Consider the following 14,152-nt stretch of genomic DNA (forward strand, 5'->3'; position numbering starts at 1 on the left):
GCGCCTCTTCCTTTTTGAATGCATGATGCCTGGCAACAACATTAAATCATTGCAGTGCTCTTTCTCATGCCCATTTAACAGATGAGAACATTAAGGCCTGGAGAAGTTGAGAGGTGTGCAGAGGGTCATGAACAAACTTAGAAAGAATCTAGACTATTTATCTATCTAAATGTGCTTGATTTTATGACACCCCTCCTTGCTGTCCCCTACATGTGACATAGATTATCTTTTAAAATAGATGCTAAGTCACCGTGACACTGCTTTGGAGACTCCTTCAGGATTCGTGACAGCCTGGAGAGCTCAGGCCCCAGGAGAGAAGCAGGAACCAGAAGCCAGCTGCCCCTGGGGGAGGAAGCGCCAGTCTAGTGAGGCCGCAGCAGGGGACCCACAGCTGACTGCAGTGAGCATCTAAGGAGCACTGACACAACCACAGACTATCAGGCGTTGACCCAACCTTGAAAATGCTGCTTCAGTCCCCAGGGCTGGAGAATCCCATTCATCTGTAGACTGTGCCCTGATTCCAGCACGGCTGATACCCGCTTACTCTTCGCATCACCAGCCAGCACCTCCTAGTCCTGCTGCCTCCATACCAGCCCTGAGGACAGGGGACCTGCTGGTAGACACCCTCTTCAAACCTCCTTCCCCATCGCAGAATCCTCACCAAACCCAAGCCAGGTAGGTGAAGAGGACCCTATGGAACTTCCTTGGTTTCAGGTCTCTCTCCCCTCAGGCCCAGGAAGGACAGAAGGTGAACTTTCCTAATAAATGGGGAGAGATACCAAACTCAGGGAGATGAGTTAAAGACCCACACACTAGGCTGAAGGCAAATAAAGACGTCAGGGAAACCTGCCACTGACACGCAGGAGACAACCGGTTGGTTCAGAAGCGCCTGCGGAGGAGCAGGCAGGGGAGCACTGCGTTGGGCCTGCGGGCGGGAGGACAGCGCGTGATGCTGACCCAGGCTGCCTCGTGATGCTGAGCGGGAGGGCACGGTTAGAACCCACCCAGCTCTCAAACAAGAAAACACTCCAAGGAGGGAATTAAGAGTCTCAATAACATTTTATAACTTTACAAAGGACTTTCACATATACGATCTCATTTGTGTCTCAGAAAAACCCCAAAGGCAGGAATTATTTAACCGATTCTTCAGATGAGGCTAGGTTTAGGGGAATTTGATTTTGTGGAGTGCTAACCCTGTGCCAGTGACCTGTGTCAGGATGCTATGCTAATTCACATACAGAGCAATGACTGTTTTCAGCTGCTGCTGGAAACCAGTGCCTGGAGTAGATGTCATTCACAGAGTAATAAAGAAAAATACCCTCTCCAAGCCCAGAAAGAGCAGCCATATCTATGACACTGGCTCTCTGGCCCTAAAGGAGAATAGCCTGTATTTTTACGGCTTTGGAAAGAAAGGAGGCAGGTGGGGTAGGGACGGATCTTTGTTTCAAAGGCAGGGACGGGAGGGATGGGAAGAAGGACAAGCAGATTTTGGAGTAGGATACCTGAGTCAGCTTCCAAAACACTTGGGATGGCTTAGGTAAAGGGTCCTGGGGTGGCCGGCAACCCTCAGCCCTGAAACACAGCACCACAGTGGTGTCCGCATTCTAAAGCTAAAAGTCTGGGGACCCCAGCATTCCCTATGATAGAGCTGACATAGGGCTGCAAGCTGCCTGCAGGGCCTGCCTCCTCCAGGTGACCAAGCACACGGCTCTGGACAAGGAGGGCCACAGACAGCTGCCACACCACCCTGGGCGAAGATCCAGGCTCGTCCCTGCCCCTTTGTCCTGCCCTATGAAAATGCACGGTCCTCATACAACAGAAAGGTTAAGGACAGAACTACAGAAAATCCTACCAGGAAACTTTTGCCAAACTTAGCCCATAGTGGGAACACCACTTGGCTTTATTTAATTTCAGTTCAGTTCAGTTGCTCAGTCGTGTCCAACTCTTTGCAACCACATGGACCACAGCATGTCAGGCCTCCCTGTCCATCACCAACTCCTGGAGTTTACTCAAATTCACGTCCCTTGAGTCAATGATTCCATCCAACCATCTCATCCTCTGTCGTCCCCTTCTCCTCCCACCTTCAATCTTTCCCAGCATCAGGGTCTTTTCCAGTGAGTCAGTTCTTTGCATCAGGTGGCCAAAGGATTGGAGTTTCAGCTTCAGCATCAGTCCTCACAATAAAAAGCTTATTTCTTGGCATGGAATGTCACCAAGTAATCATCATTTTCTTTAGTCCTCACAGTTACCCAGTAAAATAGACCTTCTTAGTGCCACTCCCAAAGCAGGTTCTGAAGCTCAGAGAGCTTTGGGAACTGCCGGGGGTCAGCCCCAGACCTGGAAGTGGTGGTGTCCCAAAGTTAGCTAGGGGGCTCCACGGCCAGGCCAGGACATACGTTACCATCCAGAACAAGTAATTCAAGACATCTCTGATTCTTCAAGCCAGTTTCCCTAAGAATTCATTTCAGAGGTATCACGAGAAGAGGACAGAATAGTAGATCCTGTTGTTTAGCTCTGGATACACCTGGCTTCTGGTGCCCCTGAACAAGCTGCTCTGAATTCTAGACACGGGTTGACCAATACAGTAGCCACAGGCCACAGGTGCTATTGAACACTTGCAATGTGGCTGGTCCAAACCCAAGATAATTGGAAGTACCAAATGCACTTTGGACCTCAAAGACTATGTTCAGAAAGAAGAATATGAATTATCTTGTTACTAATCATTATATTCACTCTATGTTGCAGTGATAATACTTTGAACACACTGAGTTCAAGGAAATGTCATTACAATTCATTTTACTTGCTTCAAATTTAAAACCATGTGTGCGGCTCATGCTTGGTCTCTGGACAGTCCCTCTCCAGGTCCCAAGTCTTGCTCCGGTTTCTGTACCCACCTCACCCCGCCCCACTCCCCTCCCATGGACAGCACTGGAAGCCAAGGAGGCAAGACTCTCCAAGTATTCTGAGAACGTCCTCTCTTCTCAATGTTTCTGTAAATTCCTGGGCACGCCCCTCCCACCCTGTACCCTACTCAGTGCCCAGAAAGCATCTCCGGGCCCAGCCACCGCCAAAGCACTTGCACGCAGTCACCATTTCCGAGTGTTTGGATCCACCTTAAACCACATTTTCCACAGCCAGAGGAATGCTGAGAACCAGGTTTCCAAAGCCCAGGCCTCAACTGTGTGAAGTCGATCGGTCGTGTCCGGCTTCAAACCAGTTCACGGTTGGAAGTCCTGGGAATTCAGATGCGTTTCTCCCAGACTTCTTTACTCCCTCCTGCCTGCAGAACATGAGCTCCTCCAAGAGCAGAGCAATGGAAGCGAACTAAATGACTGATCAATTACTGTGGTGCCAGCTGCAGTGCTGGGTGCTTTGCATGTCTCGTTTTATTTAATTCTCCCAACCAGCCTATGAGTGAGGAAGTCTTGTTACCATTTTGAAGACGGGAGCCTGAGGCTCCCAGAATCTGGGATCTGTCTCTACTCCCGTGCTTTTTCCCTCTGCCCTTTATTCCCTCCCCTGGGAGCAGACACACCTCATGCATCTTTGTCTGGCACTAGCATGGTGCCGAGTGCAAAACAGGTACTTGGTAAATATTGAGAAACTAGGTTAAGAACCTTCTGATAGATTCAATCTGCTGTTCTTTCTTGACTTAATCAGAATGTATTTTGCCCCTAACCTTCTTAAGGCTGCACACATGAGAAGTCCTCACCCACCCACCTGAAGATCCCCTGGAGGAGGGCATGGCTCCAGTATTCTTGCCTGAGAATCCCATGGACAGAGGAGCCTGGTGGGCTGCATACAGTCCATAGGGTCACAAACGGGTGGATACAACCGAAGTGACTTAACACACACACACACCTGCAGGGCTGGGCTTTTTCTGCCTCCTCCTGCCCCCATTACTTCCCATCACAAGGCCCCGCAGATTCAGCCCTGCCCAGGTCCTTAGCCAAGCTGAAAATGCACAGACCAGCTCTTCCACTGAGAGACAGGGGTCTGAGGATAGCCCAGGGCCAGTACACTAGGGTCTAGGGTACCTGGGGACACAGCTAGCCCCAGGAAATTATGAAGATGCCAGCTCCCTAGCAAAGTCCCCCCAGGCCTAGCCAGACCCCTGACTATCCTCGCTGGGACCCCCCCCACCCCAAAGTTCGATTCCCCTTCCATTTGTTCATATAGACAAAAGTCAAGTCCTGGGCCTGCCTGGTGCCTGAAGCTGATCCATTTGCTAGAATTGGGTTGTTTTCTGGATTCCTTCTTCATCTTATTCTTTCTGCCTGATTTAGAACAAGGCCACCCAGAAGTCCTAAGACTCTGCCCCTCCCCACCCTTTGGCTAGGCCTCATGGACCCTGACACTGGCCTGCACAGGAATGGAATTTGCCCCACCCACTTGGGCCTCCTGCCCCAGGCCACTGGCTTTCTCCCCCTGCCCTGGTCAGTTTCCCAAGGCCCAAGCTATTTTTGCTCCCACCCTAGCCTGTTGTTTACCCCATGGTGGAAGTGGCCAGAGTAGTACCCAGTATGATACAGTGGCCAAATGGCCAGTGGGAACAGGTTCTCCACCAGGTGGCCAGTGGGAACAGGCCCTCCATCAGATCAGAACTCATCTTTGGGGTATCCATCCCACTAGATCCTGGTCCTTTCACCTCAGGGCTTTGTCTTCTAGACTCTGAGGACCTTCTTAATGTTTTCTGCCATGGCTGATCTCCTCCAATTACCTGCTAGACCTAGAGTGTCTGCCAGCCCCTTCCTGAGCTCTCCAGACCCCTACTCATGACCTCCCCTAGCCAACCTTGATCATCTGCTACTTGCCCTGGCATCTTTGGAGGGCTGAAGGAAGCCACAAAGTCCCTACTTCCTTTTTAACAAGAAATACCAACTCATTACCTCACCTGTCATTCAAGAAATCTGATCCAACCCAGAACACTTCTCAGCCAATGGGGCCTCCAGGTCTGTCCCTCAGGTATCACCAATATAGGAAAGAGTTCCTGCCTGTCTTGCTGCCTCTGTTTCCCCACCAGCATTCATGCCCTGCCTCCCAAGGGAGCTATGGGAAATGATGACTCCTTGATTTGTTACTCTGAGGTCTTAAAAGAGGAGGTGATACATCCATAATGGCATCATGCCTTCCTACAAGGTAGAGTAAGTGAACCTGCCTGATGCTAAATCTTCTGGTGCTAACTCCAGCAAGCGCTTGGGGCAGAAACTAATAACTATAAAGCATCCATCTATCATCTTATCAGGCCTTACTCTACTCTGTTTGCATAGTTATCTTCCCAAGAGTTGACATTGTATGTCTACTCCAGGCTGATATATTCTCCTACCTGCCACATCATTCAGAAAGGATTGATGAACCTCAGGTTCATTACCTGTCATTACACCGTGTACATGTCACTGGGGGCCGAAGTATCAATTCCTCTTGAGTCTCCCCAGTGAAGCAGTCCTGCCTTGGAGGCTCCAGGTCCAACACGCTGCAGATGGTGCTCACGCTGCAGGCTCTGGAGGGCTCCACGCCATCTCTTACCTTCTCCTGGCTGGGCCTGCTCCTTGGAGGTGGTGTGGCCTTCCGAGTGCCCTGCTGCTTCAGAGTGAGACCTGCAGGAAGAACAGAGGCCCGATGACTCCTAGGCCAGAGACACAGGTTCAAGTTCTAGCTGTTCTAGAACTTTCCAGCCATCTTTTTTTTTTTTTTTCTCTCTCTCTCTTTTATTATTAGGTCTTATAACTCCAGGTGACTATATAGACTACCTCAGCTAGGGTCTTCACTGCCAATGTCCCACCCACCAACCCTACCCTCAGCCTTCTGCATGTATGCCTCCCTCCAAACACACACACGTTTGTTCTTAATCTTCTTACCTCTGCATAGTTTATTTCACCTGCCCGAAAGACCACTTCTCAGTCACTCATTCTACCCACCATTCAGAGTTCAGCTCATCCCCAGAGTTCAGACTGCCCCAGAAAGAAGGACCTGGGTGTCTTCCCTCCACCAATGAAACCCACAAAGAACAAGGCCATGCCTACTGGGGATATTCTTCAACTCTTGTAGCCCAGGTCCCTGGGTGGCTTCCAGTGTGCTGTGGGTTTGGGGCTCCAGAAAGGCCACCCACCTGCAGCCTCCTTTCACTGCCCTTCACTCAGAGTGAGAGACAAGGGTACTCTGCAAACCTCGCTGCAGAGGGACACAGATACTGCCCCACTGAGTGACCACATTTCATAACCAAGACCACAGCTCACCCTCTGGGATAGGGGGTGGGGGCAAGTGGTCAGAGCCTCCAGCTAGAAGCAGCCATGCCCTGGCATGCAGACCGTCTGGGCTCTGGAGACGGGCCACACTGTCTGTATCCCTGCACCTCTGACCAGGGATGGACTCCAGCTCCTAGGGGTGCTGTGACTCTGAGCTCCACAACAACCTTGGGCTCCTCTGGGCCTCAGTGGACCCACTGCGGAGAAGGGGCTGCAGCGGGTGAAGAGCATCCGCCAGGGCCACCAGCGCTGCGGGTAAGAGGAAGCACCATGGACAGGGATGAGGGTAGGAAGGCAGGGCCCTGGAGTCCCTGGGATGCTCTCAGCCTAACGACAACAACTTCTTACACATGTATCATAATTTATACCCTGCCAGCTGCTTTTGCATCCACGACACCCGTTTAGTTTCACAGTAGTGATGTGAAGGGATCCTCTTTAAAGCTTACTTTGGAGATAAGGAAACAAAGGCACAGAAAGGTTGAGCATCTCACTAAAGATCACACAGGAAGACAGCAAAAGAGTCAAGGCTAGAATTGCTGACTCCCAGTTATCATTCTTTCCAGCAAGCTCCTAAGACCTGAGTTAATTTCCTACTGTGTCAGGGGGCGGGGGTCAGTAGGAGTGGGGAGGGGGAGGGGAACAAAGGTGTGGGGGCATGGGGAGAAGAGACGAATACAGGAGTAGGGTCAGGCCGTAGTCTCTCTCCTAAGAGGAGGATCTAGGTGAAGACAGCACAGAGTGATAAATAGGGAAGGAAGGAATGTGGGGGCTCCAAGCTGACAGGAGCAGCTCAGGCGAAGAGGAAGCTGCTGTGATAAATAGCCACAGCTGGGGGTGGAGGAGGGGCAGAGTGCCAGCCTTGAGACTCCAGGGGACCCAACTCTACAGCTCTGCCCCCAGGCATTTCTGCGCAAGGCAGCACCGGGGGTAAGACGCCCCTTTGAAAGAACTAAGCAGTTATTGGTATTACCTTCAAAAAGCATATATACAGGTCAATGCTCTTTCGTTTATGTGATATACTCCTAAATAATGAAAATGGAAAGAAAAAAAAAAACACTACCCGAAGTTCCAGCCCCTACAAAGAAAGATCTCAGATGCTCCTGGATGATGGGATTCTCAGCTTGAAGCCAAAGCTACTCTGTTTCTCCTGGAGAAGTCACACCTAGGGAATTGCTATCTGGCAACAGAAGGCAGTTTGAGCTCCTTCTAGAACAAGCAGCACAGTCAAAGGCCAGAAAACCCAGGATAGGTGGCAAATCCATGGAATTAAACAGAAAAAAATGGCCCAAACACCAATGTCAGCCATGAGCCCACGGCAGACCCACATGCCCACCTTCCTCAGCAGCGAACCAGAACTCAAGAGATCAGGCTACAGGAAGAACAGAAAGTCATCTCCTGGGGGTACTGCTCTGTGTCTCTAGCAGCCCGAGGCAGGGGTGGGGTCCTTGTTCTACCTAGTAAGAAGTGAGCCCTACTGCGCACACACGCCACGTGACCTGGGGGAGGGGGGAGAAGCCCACCCTTTTGAAGCTGGTCACCAGCTCGCCCAGCGGGCTACAGGATCACCTGGCGGCTGGAGTTCCAGAAGCAAACAGCCAGAGCACATCAGTTTTTGCTGGGGGTGGGAGGGTGGGGACAGGAGCCCTCTCGAGCCCTCCTGCAAGGTGGGGCTGAAACATATTCACAGCAGACGGTGCTGTCGCCCTCGCTCCGGGATTCTCACTCCTAATTATCTGTGCTGTCAGCAAAACAATTAACCCTCAAAGAAAAATGGCACCATCCCCTCCCAACCATATGAAAAGGCAATTTTTCCCAAGGACGAGGGACACTCAGGGCGGCAGCAGAGGGAAAGTAGGGCAGCCTTGCGCTCGATTCTGGATCTCACTCACCCTGGGTGATTTCGCCAAGCTCTGACCTCCGAGGTCTGCCGCATGGCAGCCCCGTACTTCCTTTCCCATAAAAAGAGGGGAGTGAGTCCAATCCCCAGGGACCCCTTCAGTTCCACAGCACTACCGTGCTACAGGCAGGCGTGGTTCTTCCCCTTCGAATTCCAAGTTCCTTTGGAGCAGAGATGGAGCTTCCATTTGTTCCTCCAGTCATTTGCTCACTTGCTTATCCACTCATTCATTCATTCAGTTATTGTGGAGACATAAATAAAATGTCTATTCAGCCTTCTTGACCGCTGCTTGGAGCTCTCTTCCCCTGAGATGTGGGAAGAGGAAGGAAGGATGGAGCAGGTTGAGGTGGGGGACGCTAGGGGCTTCCACACTCGGCACTAACTTGGCATCAGAGACGCAGGGTTTGATCCCTGGGTCGGGAAGATCCCCTGGAGAAGGGCATGGCGACCCACTCCAGTACTCTTGCCTGGACAATCCCATGGACAGAGCAGCGTGGTGGGCTACAGTCCATAGGTTCACAAAGAGTCGGACACGACTGAAGAGACTGAGCACACATATATGTAAGAGGGAAGTCCTGCTGCTGCATTTGTGTTCTCTCTGCAGGTTCAGCTGCAGGAAGGCAGACTCCTCTTCAGAGAGCTGAATGTGGTAAGCAAGCCACCATGGTCCGCAGGGCGGGCCCGCAGAGGGGTGGAGAGGGGCCGTGTAAGGAGGTCTCAAAGCCCCCGTCAGCCGCTGAGGGGGCTGCAGGTAGCACTTCACCCGTGTTCATTAAGCACCTCAGTGAATGAACCAGAATGCCCCTTCGTAAAGGACCTGTTTAAAAGAAAGGAGAGCTTTGACAGGACTGAGACATACTGGTCATTACCCAAGGACACTATTTAAGACTGGAGGCACATACTGGTCATTACCCAAGGGGCACTATTTAAGACTGGCTCGGTCGGTCTGTCTCATACATTGTCATGCGCTATCATGGGAAAGAAAGCAGGTGAGAAGGAAATTGTAGTGTTCACGGTCACCCGGGGCCACGTTTTTGCAGGCTCCGTCTGGAGAGGTTGAAGGGCTGGCGGCTCACCGACAAGGAGCCCACAGGTGGCCCCACGTCCAGCCTCACTTTGGTCCCCATCCCCACGGCCTCCCAGGATCACCCCTCAACAGACTGGGGAACTCACAAGGCAGAAGGGAAAGCCCAGATGAGGGGCACTGTCTGGCCTACTCTGCCCCCAACCCCCGTGGGGCTGCAGAGCCCCTACTCAGGCAATGTTTTGGGCGCCTGGAAAAGGAGTGTGGGAAACAGACAGGGTCTGGGGGTCGGGGGGAGGGGGTGGGGGAGGGAGCTGAGACTCCTCCCCCACCACCATTTTGCCCAGTTAAGCCTTGTGACATCTTTCTTCCATCTCCTTGTTGCCCATCCGGCTACCAGCTTTCGCCTTCACCCAGTGCCCAGGAGCACAGGCTCGGATGCCAGCTACTCGGCATAAAAGGAGTGTGTTTATATTCAGAGCAGGCCATTGCCCACTCAGAATCTGCCCACCCGAAGGCAGCACATGTGACTGTACCCCCTGCCCAGAGCCCAAGCGGGACAGATGCCAACCTCTGGCTGGAGACATTTCTAAATATGAGCTGGCACAAAGAGTCAGGTTCCCAGGCCTCCACTGCTCTGGGAGACCCAGCCAGGGCTGTCAAGGCTGCCGGGAAGGAGAGGGGCTGGGGGCAGGCAGGAGCAGGAGGTGGCCAGCTGAGGCAGCCATCAGTCCCAGAAATATCACCTAAGCCTCTCCCTGGCCTTCCAGCCTTGTTAGGGGGAGAGACAGGATTGCCCTGCACCCAGAAAGCCTAATCAATTGCCCAAAACCCTTGGCGGCAGGCACAGGAAAGCCACTGCTTGCTCAAATGCACATGGATTAAAAATACACAAATAGAATATATTTTTTCTTTCCCTCTCCTCAACCCCCTGAAGCCTAGGATGCTTGTTAAAAATAGCCTTGCTGTGGCATGGATCTTACAAAACCCAGGGGCTGGCAGGAAAATTAAGAAGCCATTGGAGGCAGCACTAAGTGACTACCCCTGGGGAGTGGGCTGAGGAGGACTGGGAAGGGGTGCTTTTAAGTGTTTGCAGACATGCTGCTTGGATTTTTAACAAGCAGATATTATTTTTATTAGTTAGCTTTCGGTTTTTTTTTTTTTTTTAATGGAGGTTCATCTATTGCATCTTCCTGCCTAAGCTGAAGGCTGAACTTACACTGACCTAGCAACATGACAACTCAGTGCTGGCGGCCTGGGTGGTGAACAGACTCCTTAGCACACAGGGCACCAGAGGCAAATTCAGCCCAGAGTCACAAATGGAGCATGAGTGAGAGTCTCAGGTCTATAACTTGATGGCTGTCTGACCTCAGATAAGCCACTTGAACTCTCTGGGCTACAGTTTCATTAACTGTAAAATGAGGCAGTTGGATTAAATGCTCAACCAGGTACCTTCTAGCTGTACGCATTTCACAAGTTTAAGGATTGGAAAAACATCTAAAACTTGCCCTGTGTTTGTTCCCATCATGAACAGGCAAGGGGAATGTGCCCCTGGCCTGGGGTGCAGTTTTAAAATCAAGGGACAAAAGAAATCCAAATTGGAAAAGGAGAAATAAAACTGTCACTGTTTGCAGATGACATGATACTATACACAGAAAATTCTAAAGATGCTATCGGAAAACTATTAGAGCTTATCAATGAATTTGGTGAAATTGCAGGATACAAAATTAAAACACAGAAATATCTTGTATTGCTATACACTAACAATGAAAGATCAGAAAAATAAATTAAGGAAACAATCCTATTTACCATCACATCATAAGAATAAAATAACTAGGAATAAACCTATGTAAAGAGGCAAGAGAACTGTACTCAGAAAACTCTAAGAAACTGAGGAAAGAAATAAAAAATGACACAAAGAGATGGAGAGATATACCATATTCTCGAATTGGAAGAATCAATATTGTCAAGATGATTATACTACCCAAAGCAATCTTCAGATTCAATGCAACCCCATTAAATTACCAATGGCATTTTTCACAGAATTAGAACCAAAAAAAAAAAAAAAAGTTACAATTTGTATGGAAACACAAAAGACCCCAAGATTTCTTTTTCAAGCAATCTTGAGAAAGAAAAACAGAGCTGGAGGAATCAGGCTCTCTGACTTTAGACTATACCACAAAGCTACAGTAATCAAGACAGTATGGTGCTAACAGAAAAACAGAGATATAGATCGCTGGAACAGGACAGAGAGCCCAGAGGTAAACCCTACGGTCACCTAATCCCGACAAAAGAGGCAAGAATATACAATGGAGAAAAGACAGTGTCTTCAGTAAGCAGTGCTGGACAGTGACGTATAAAAGACTAAAATTAGACTGCTCCCTAACCCAACACACAAAAATAAACCCCAAATGGATTAAAGACCTCAATGTAAAGCTGGATATTATAAAACTCTTAGAGGAAAACACAGGCAGAACATTCTCTGACATAAATCAAAGCAAGATCTTTTTTTATCCACCTTCTAAAGTAATGAAAGTAAAAACAAAAATAAACAAAAGGGACCTAACTAAACTTAAGAGCTTTTGTACAGCGAAGGAAACCAGAAACAAAACAAAAAGACAGCCCACAGACTGGGAGAAAATATTTCCAAATGAAGGAAACTATAAGGGATTAATCTCCAAAATATACAAACAGCTCAAGCAGCTCAATTAAAAAAAAAAAAAACTAATCAAAAAAATAGGCAGAAGAACTAAATAGACATCTCTCCAAAGAAGACATACAGATGGCCAAAAAGTACATGAAAAGATGCTTAACATCATGAATTATTAGAGAAATGCAAATCAACCTACAGTGAGGTATCACCTCACACTGGTCAGAATGGCCATCATCAAAAACTCTACCAACAAAAACTCCACCAACTGGAGAGGACATGGAGAAAAAGGAACCTTGCTACACTGTTGGTGGGAATGTAAATTGGTACAGCTGCTACGGAGAACAATATGAAAGGTCCCTAAAAACTAAAAATAGAGCTATCATGTGGTCCAGCAATTTCATTCCTGGGTGTAATATCTGGAGAAAACTGTAATTTGAAAAGATACATGTACCCCAGTGTTCACTGCAGCCCTATTTACAATAACCAACAACACAGAACATGGAAGAAACCTAAATGTCCACCAACAGAAGAATGGAAAAAGAAGATGGGGTACATATACATAATGAAATATTACTCAGCCATAAAAAAGAATAAAATAATGCCATTTTCAGCAACATGGATGGACCTAGAGATTGTCATACTGAGTTAAGTCAGACAGAGAATGACAAATGTCAGACATCACTTAAATGTAGAAGCTTTTAAAAATGGTACAAATGAACTTACTTACAGAACAGAAATAGAGTCACAGATGTGGAACACAAACTTAGGTTACCAGGGGTGCGGGATAAATTGGGAGATTGGAGACTGGGGGATAGATGTATACACCCTGCTGCTGCTGCTGCTAAGTCGCTCAGTCGTGTCCGACTCTGTGTGACCCCGTAGCCGGCAGCCCACCAGGCTCCCCGTCCCTGGGACCCTCCAGGCAAGAACACTGGAGTGGGTTGCCATTTCCTTCTCCAATGCATGAAAGTGAAAAGTGAAAGTGAAGTCGCTCAGTCGTGTCTGACTCTTCGCAACACCATGGACTGCAGCCTACCAGGCTCCTCCGTCCATGGGATTTTTCAGGCAAGAGTACTGGAGTGGGGTGCCATCGCCTTCTCCGTATATGCCCTGCTGCTACTGCTGCTAAGTCGCTTCAGTTGTGTCTGACTCTGTGCGACCCCATGGATGCAGCCTACCAGGCTCTTCCATCCATGGGATTTTCCAGGCTAGAGTACTGGAGTGGGTTGCCATTCCCTTCTCCGTATACACCCTACTACATACCAAACAGATAACTAATAAGGACCTACTGTATAGCACAGAGAACTTTATTCAATCCTCTGTAATGACATATATGGGAAAGCAATCTTAAAAAGAGTGGATATATGTATAATGCAGTACTTGGATGCAATCTCAAAAACAACAGAATGATCTCTGTTCGTTTCCAAGGCAAACCATTCAATATCACAGTAATCCAAGTCTATGCCCCAACCAGTAATGCTGAAGAAGCTGAAGTTGAACAGTTCTATGAAGACCTACAAGACCTTTTAGAACTAACACCCAAAAAAGATGTCCTTTTCATTATAGGGGACTGGAATGCAAAAGTAGGAAGTCAAAAAACATCTGGAGTAACAGGCAAATTTGGCCTTGGAATATGGAATGAAGCAGGGCAAAGACTGATAGAGTTTTGCCAAGAAAATGCACTGGTCATAACAAACACCCTCTTCCAACAACACAAGAGAAGACTCTATACATGGACATCACCAGATGGTCAACACCAAAATCAGATTGATTATATTCTTTGCAGCCAAAGATGGAGAAGCTCTATACAGTCAGCAAAAACAAGACCAGGAGCTGACTATGGCTCAGACCATGAACTCCTTATTGCCAAATTCAGACTCAAATTGAAGAAAGTAGGGAAAACCACTAGCCCATTCGGGTATGACCTAAATTAAATCCCTTATGATTATACAGTGGAAGTGAGAAATAGATTTAAGGGCCTAGATCTGATAGTTAGAGCGCCTGAGGAACTATGGAATGAGGTTCGTGACATTGTACAGGAGACAGGGATCAAGACCATCCCCATAGAAAAGAAATGCAAAAGAGCAAAATGGCTGTCTGAGGAGGCCTTACAAATAGCTGTGAAAAGAAGAGAAGTGAAAAGCAAAGGAGAAAAGGAAAGATATAAACATCTGAATGCAGAGTTCCAAAGAATAGCAAGAAGAGATAAGAAAGCCTTCCTCAGCAATCAATGCAAAGAAATAGAGGAAAACAACAGAATGGGAAAGAGTAGGGATCTCTTCAAGAAAATCAGAGATACCAAAGGAATATTTCATGCAAAGATGAGCTCGATA

The 14,152-nt window shown here is 48.6% G+C and overlaps 1 protein-coding gene across 1 annotated transcript in view; it reads right to left on the reverse strand.

Annotated features, from left to right (window-relative positions):
• Positions 1-14,152, reverse strand: part of LOC147346240 (uncharacterized) — a 244,910-nt gene that overhangs the window by 156,446 nt on the left and 74,312 nt on the right. The window contains exon 5 of the mRNA XM_086372367.1: positions 5,527-5,597. Within this exon, the coding sequence (XP_086228493.1) occupies positions 5,527-5,597 (71 nt within the window). The remainder of the gene's footprint in view (positions 1-5,526; positions 5,598-14,152) is intronic.

This window comes from Bos grunniens, chromosome 24, assembly GCF_055505025.1.
Source record: "Bos grunniens cultivar Pamir isolate PY7600 chromosome 24, Bosgru_T2T1.0, whole genome shotgun sequence".
Taxonomy (NCBI): domain Eukaryota; kingdom Metazoa; phylum Chordata; class Mammalia; order Artiodactyla; family Bovidae; genus Bos; species Bos grunniens.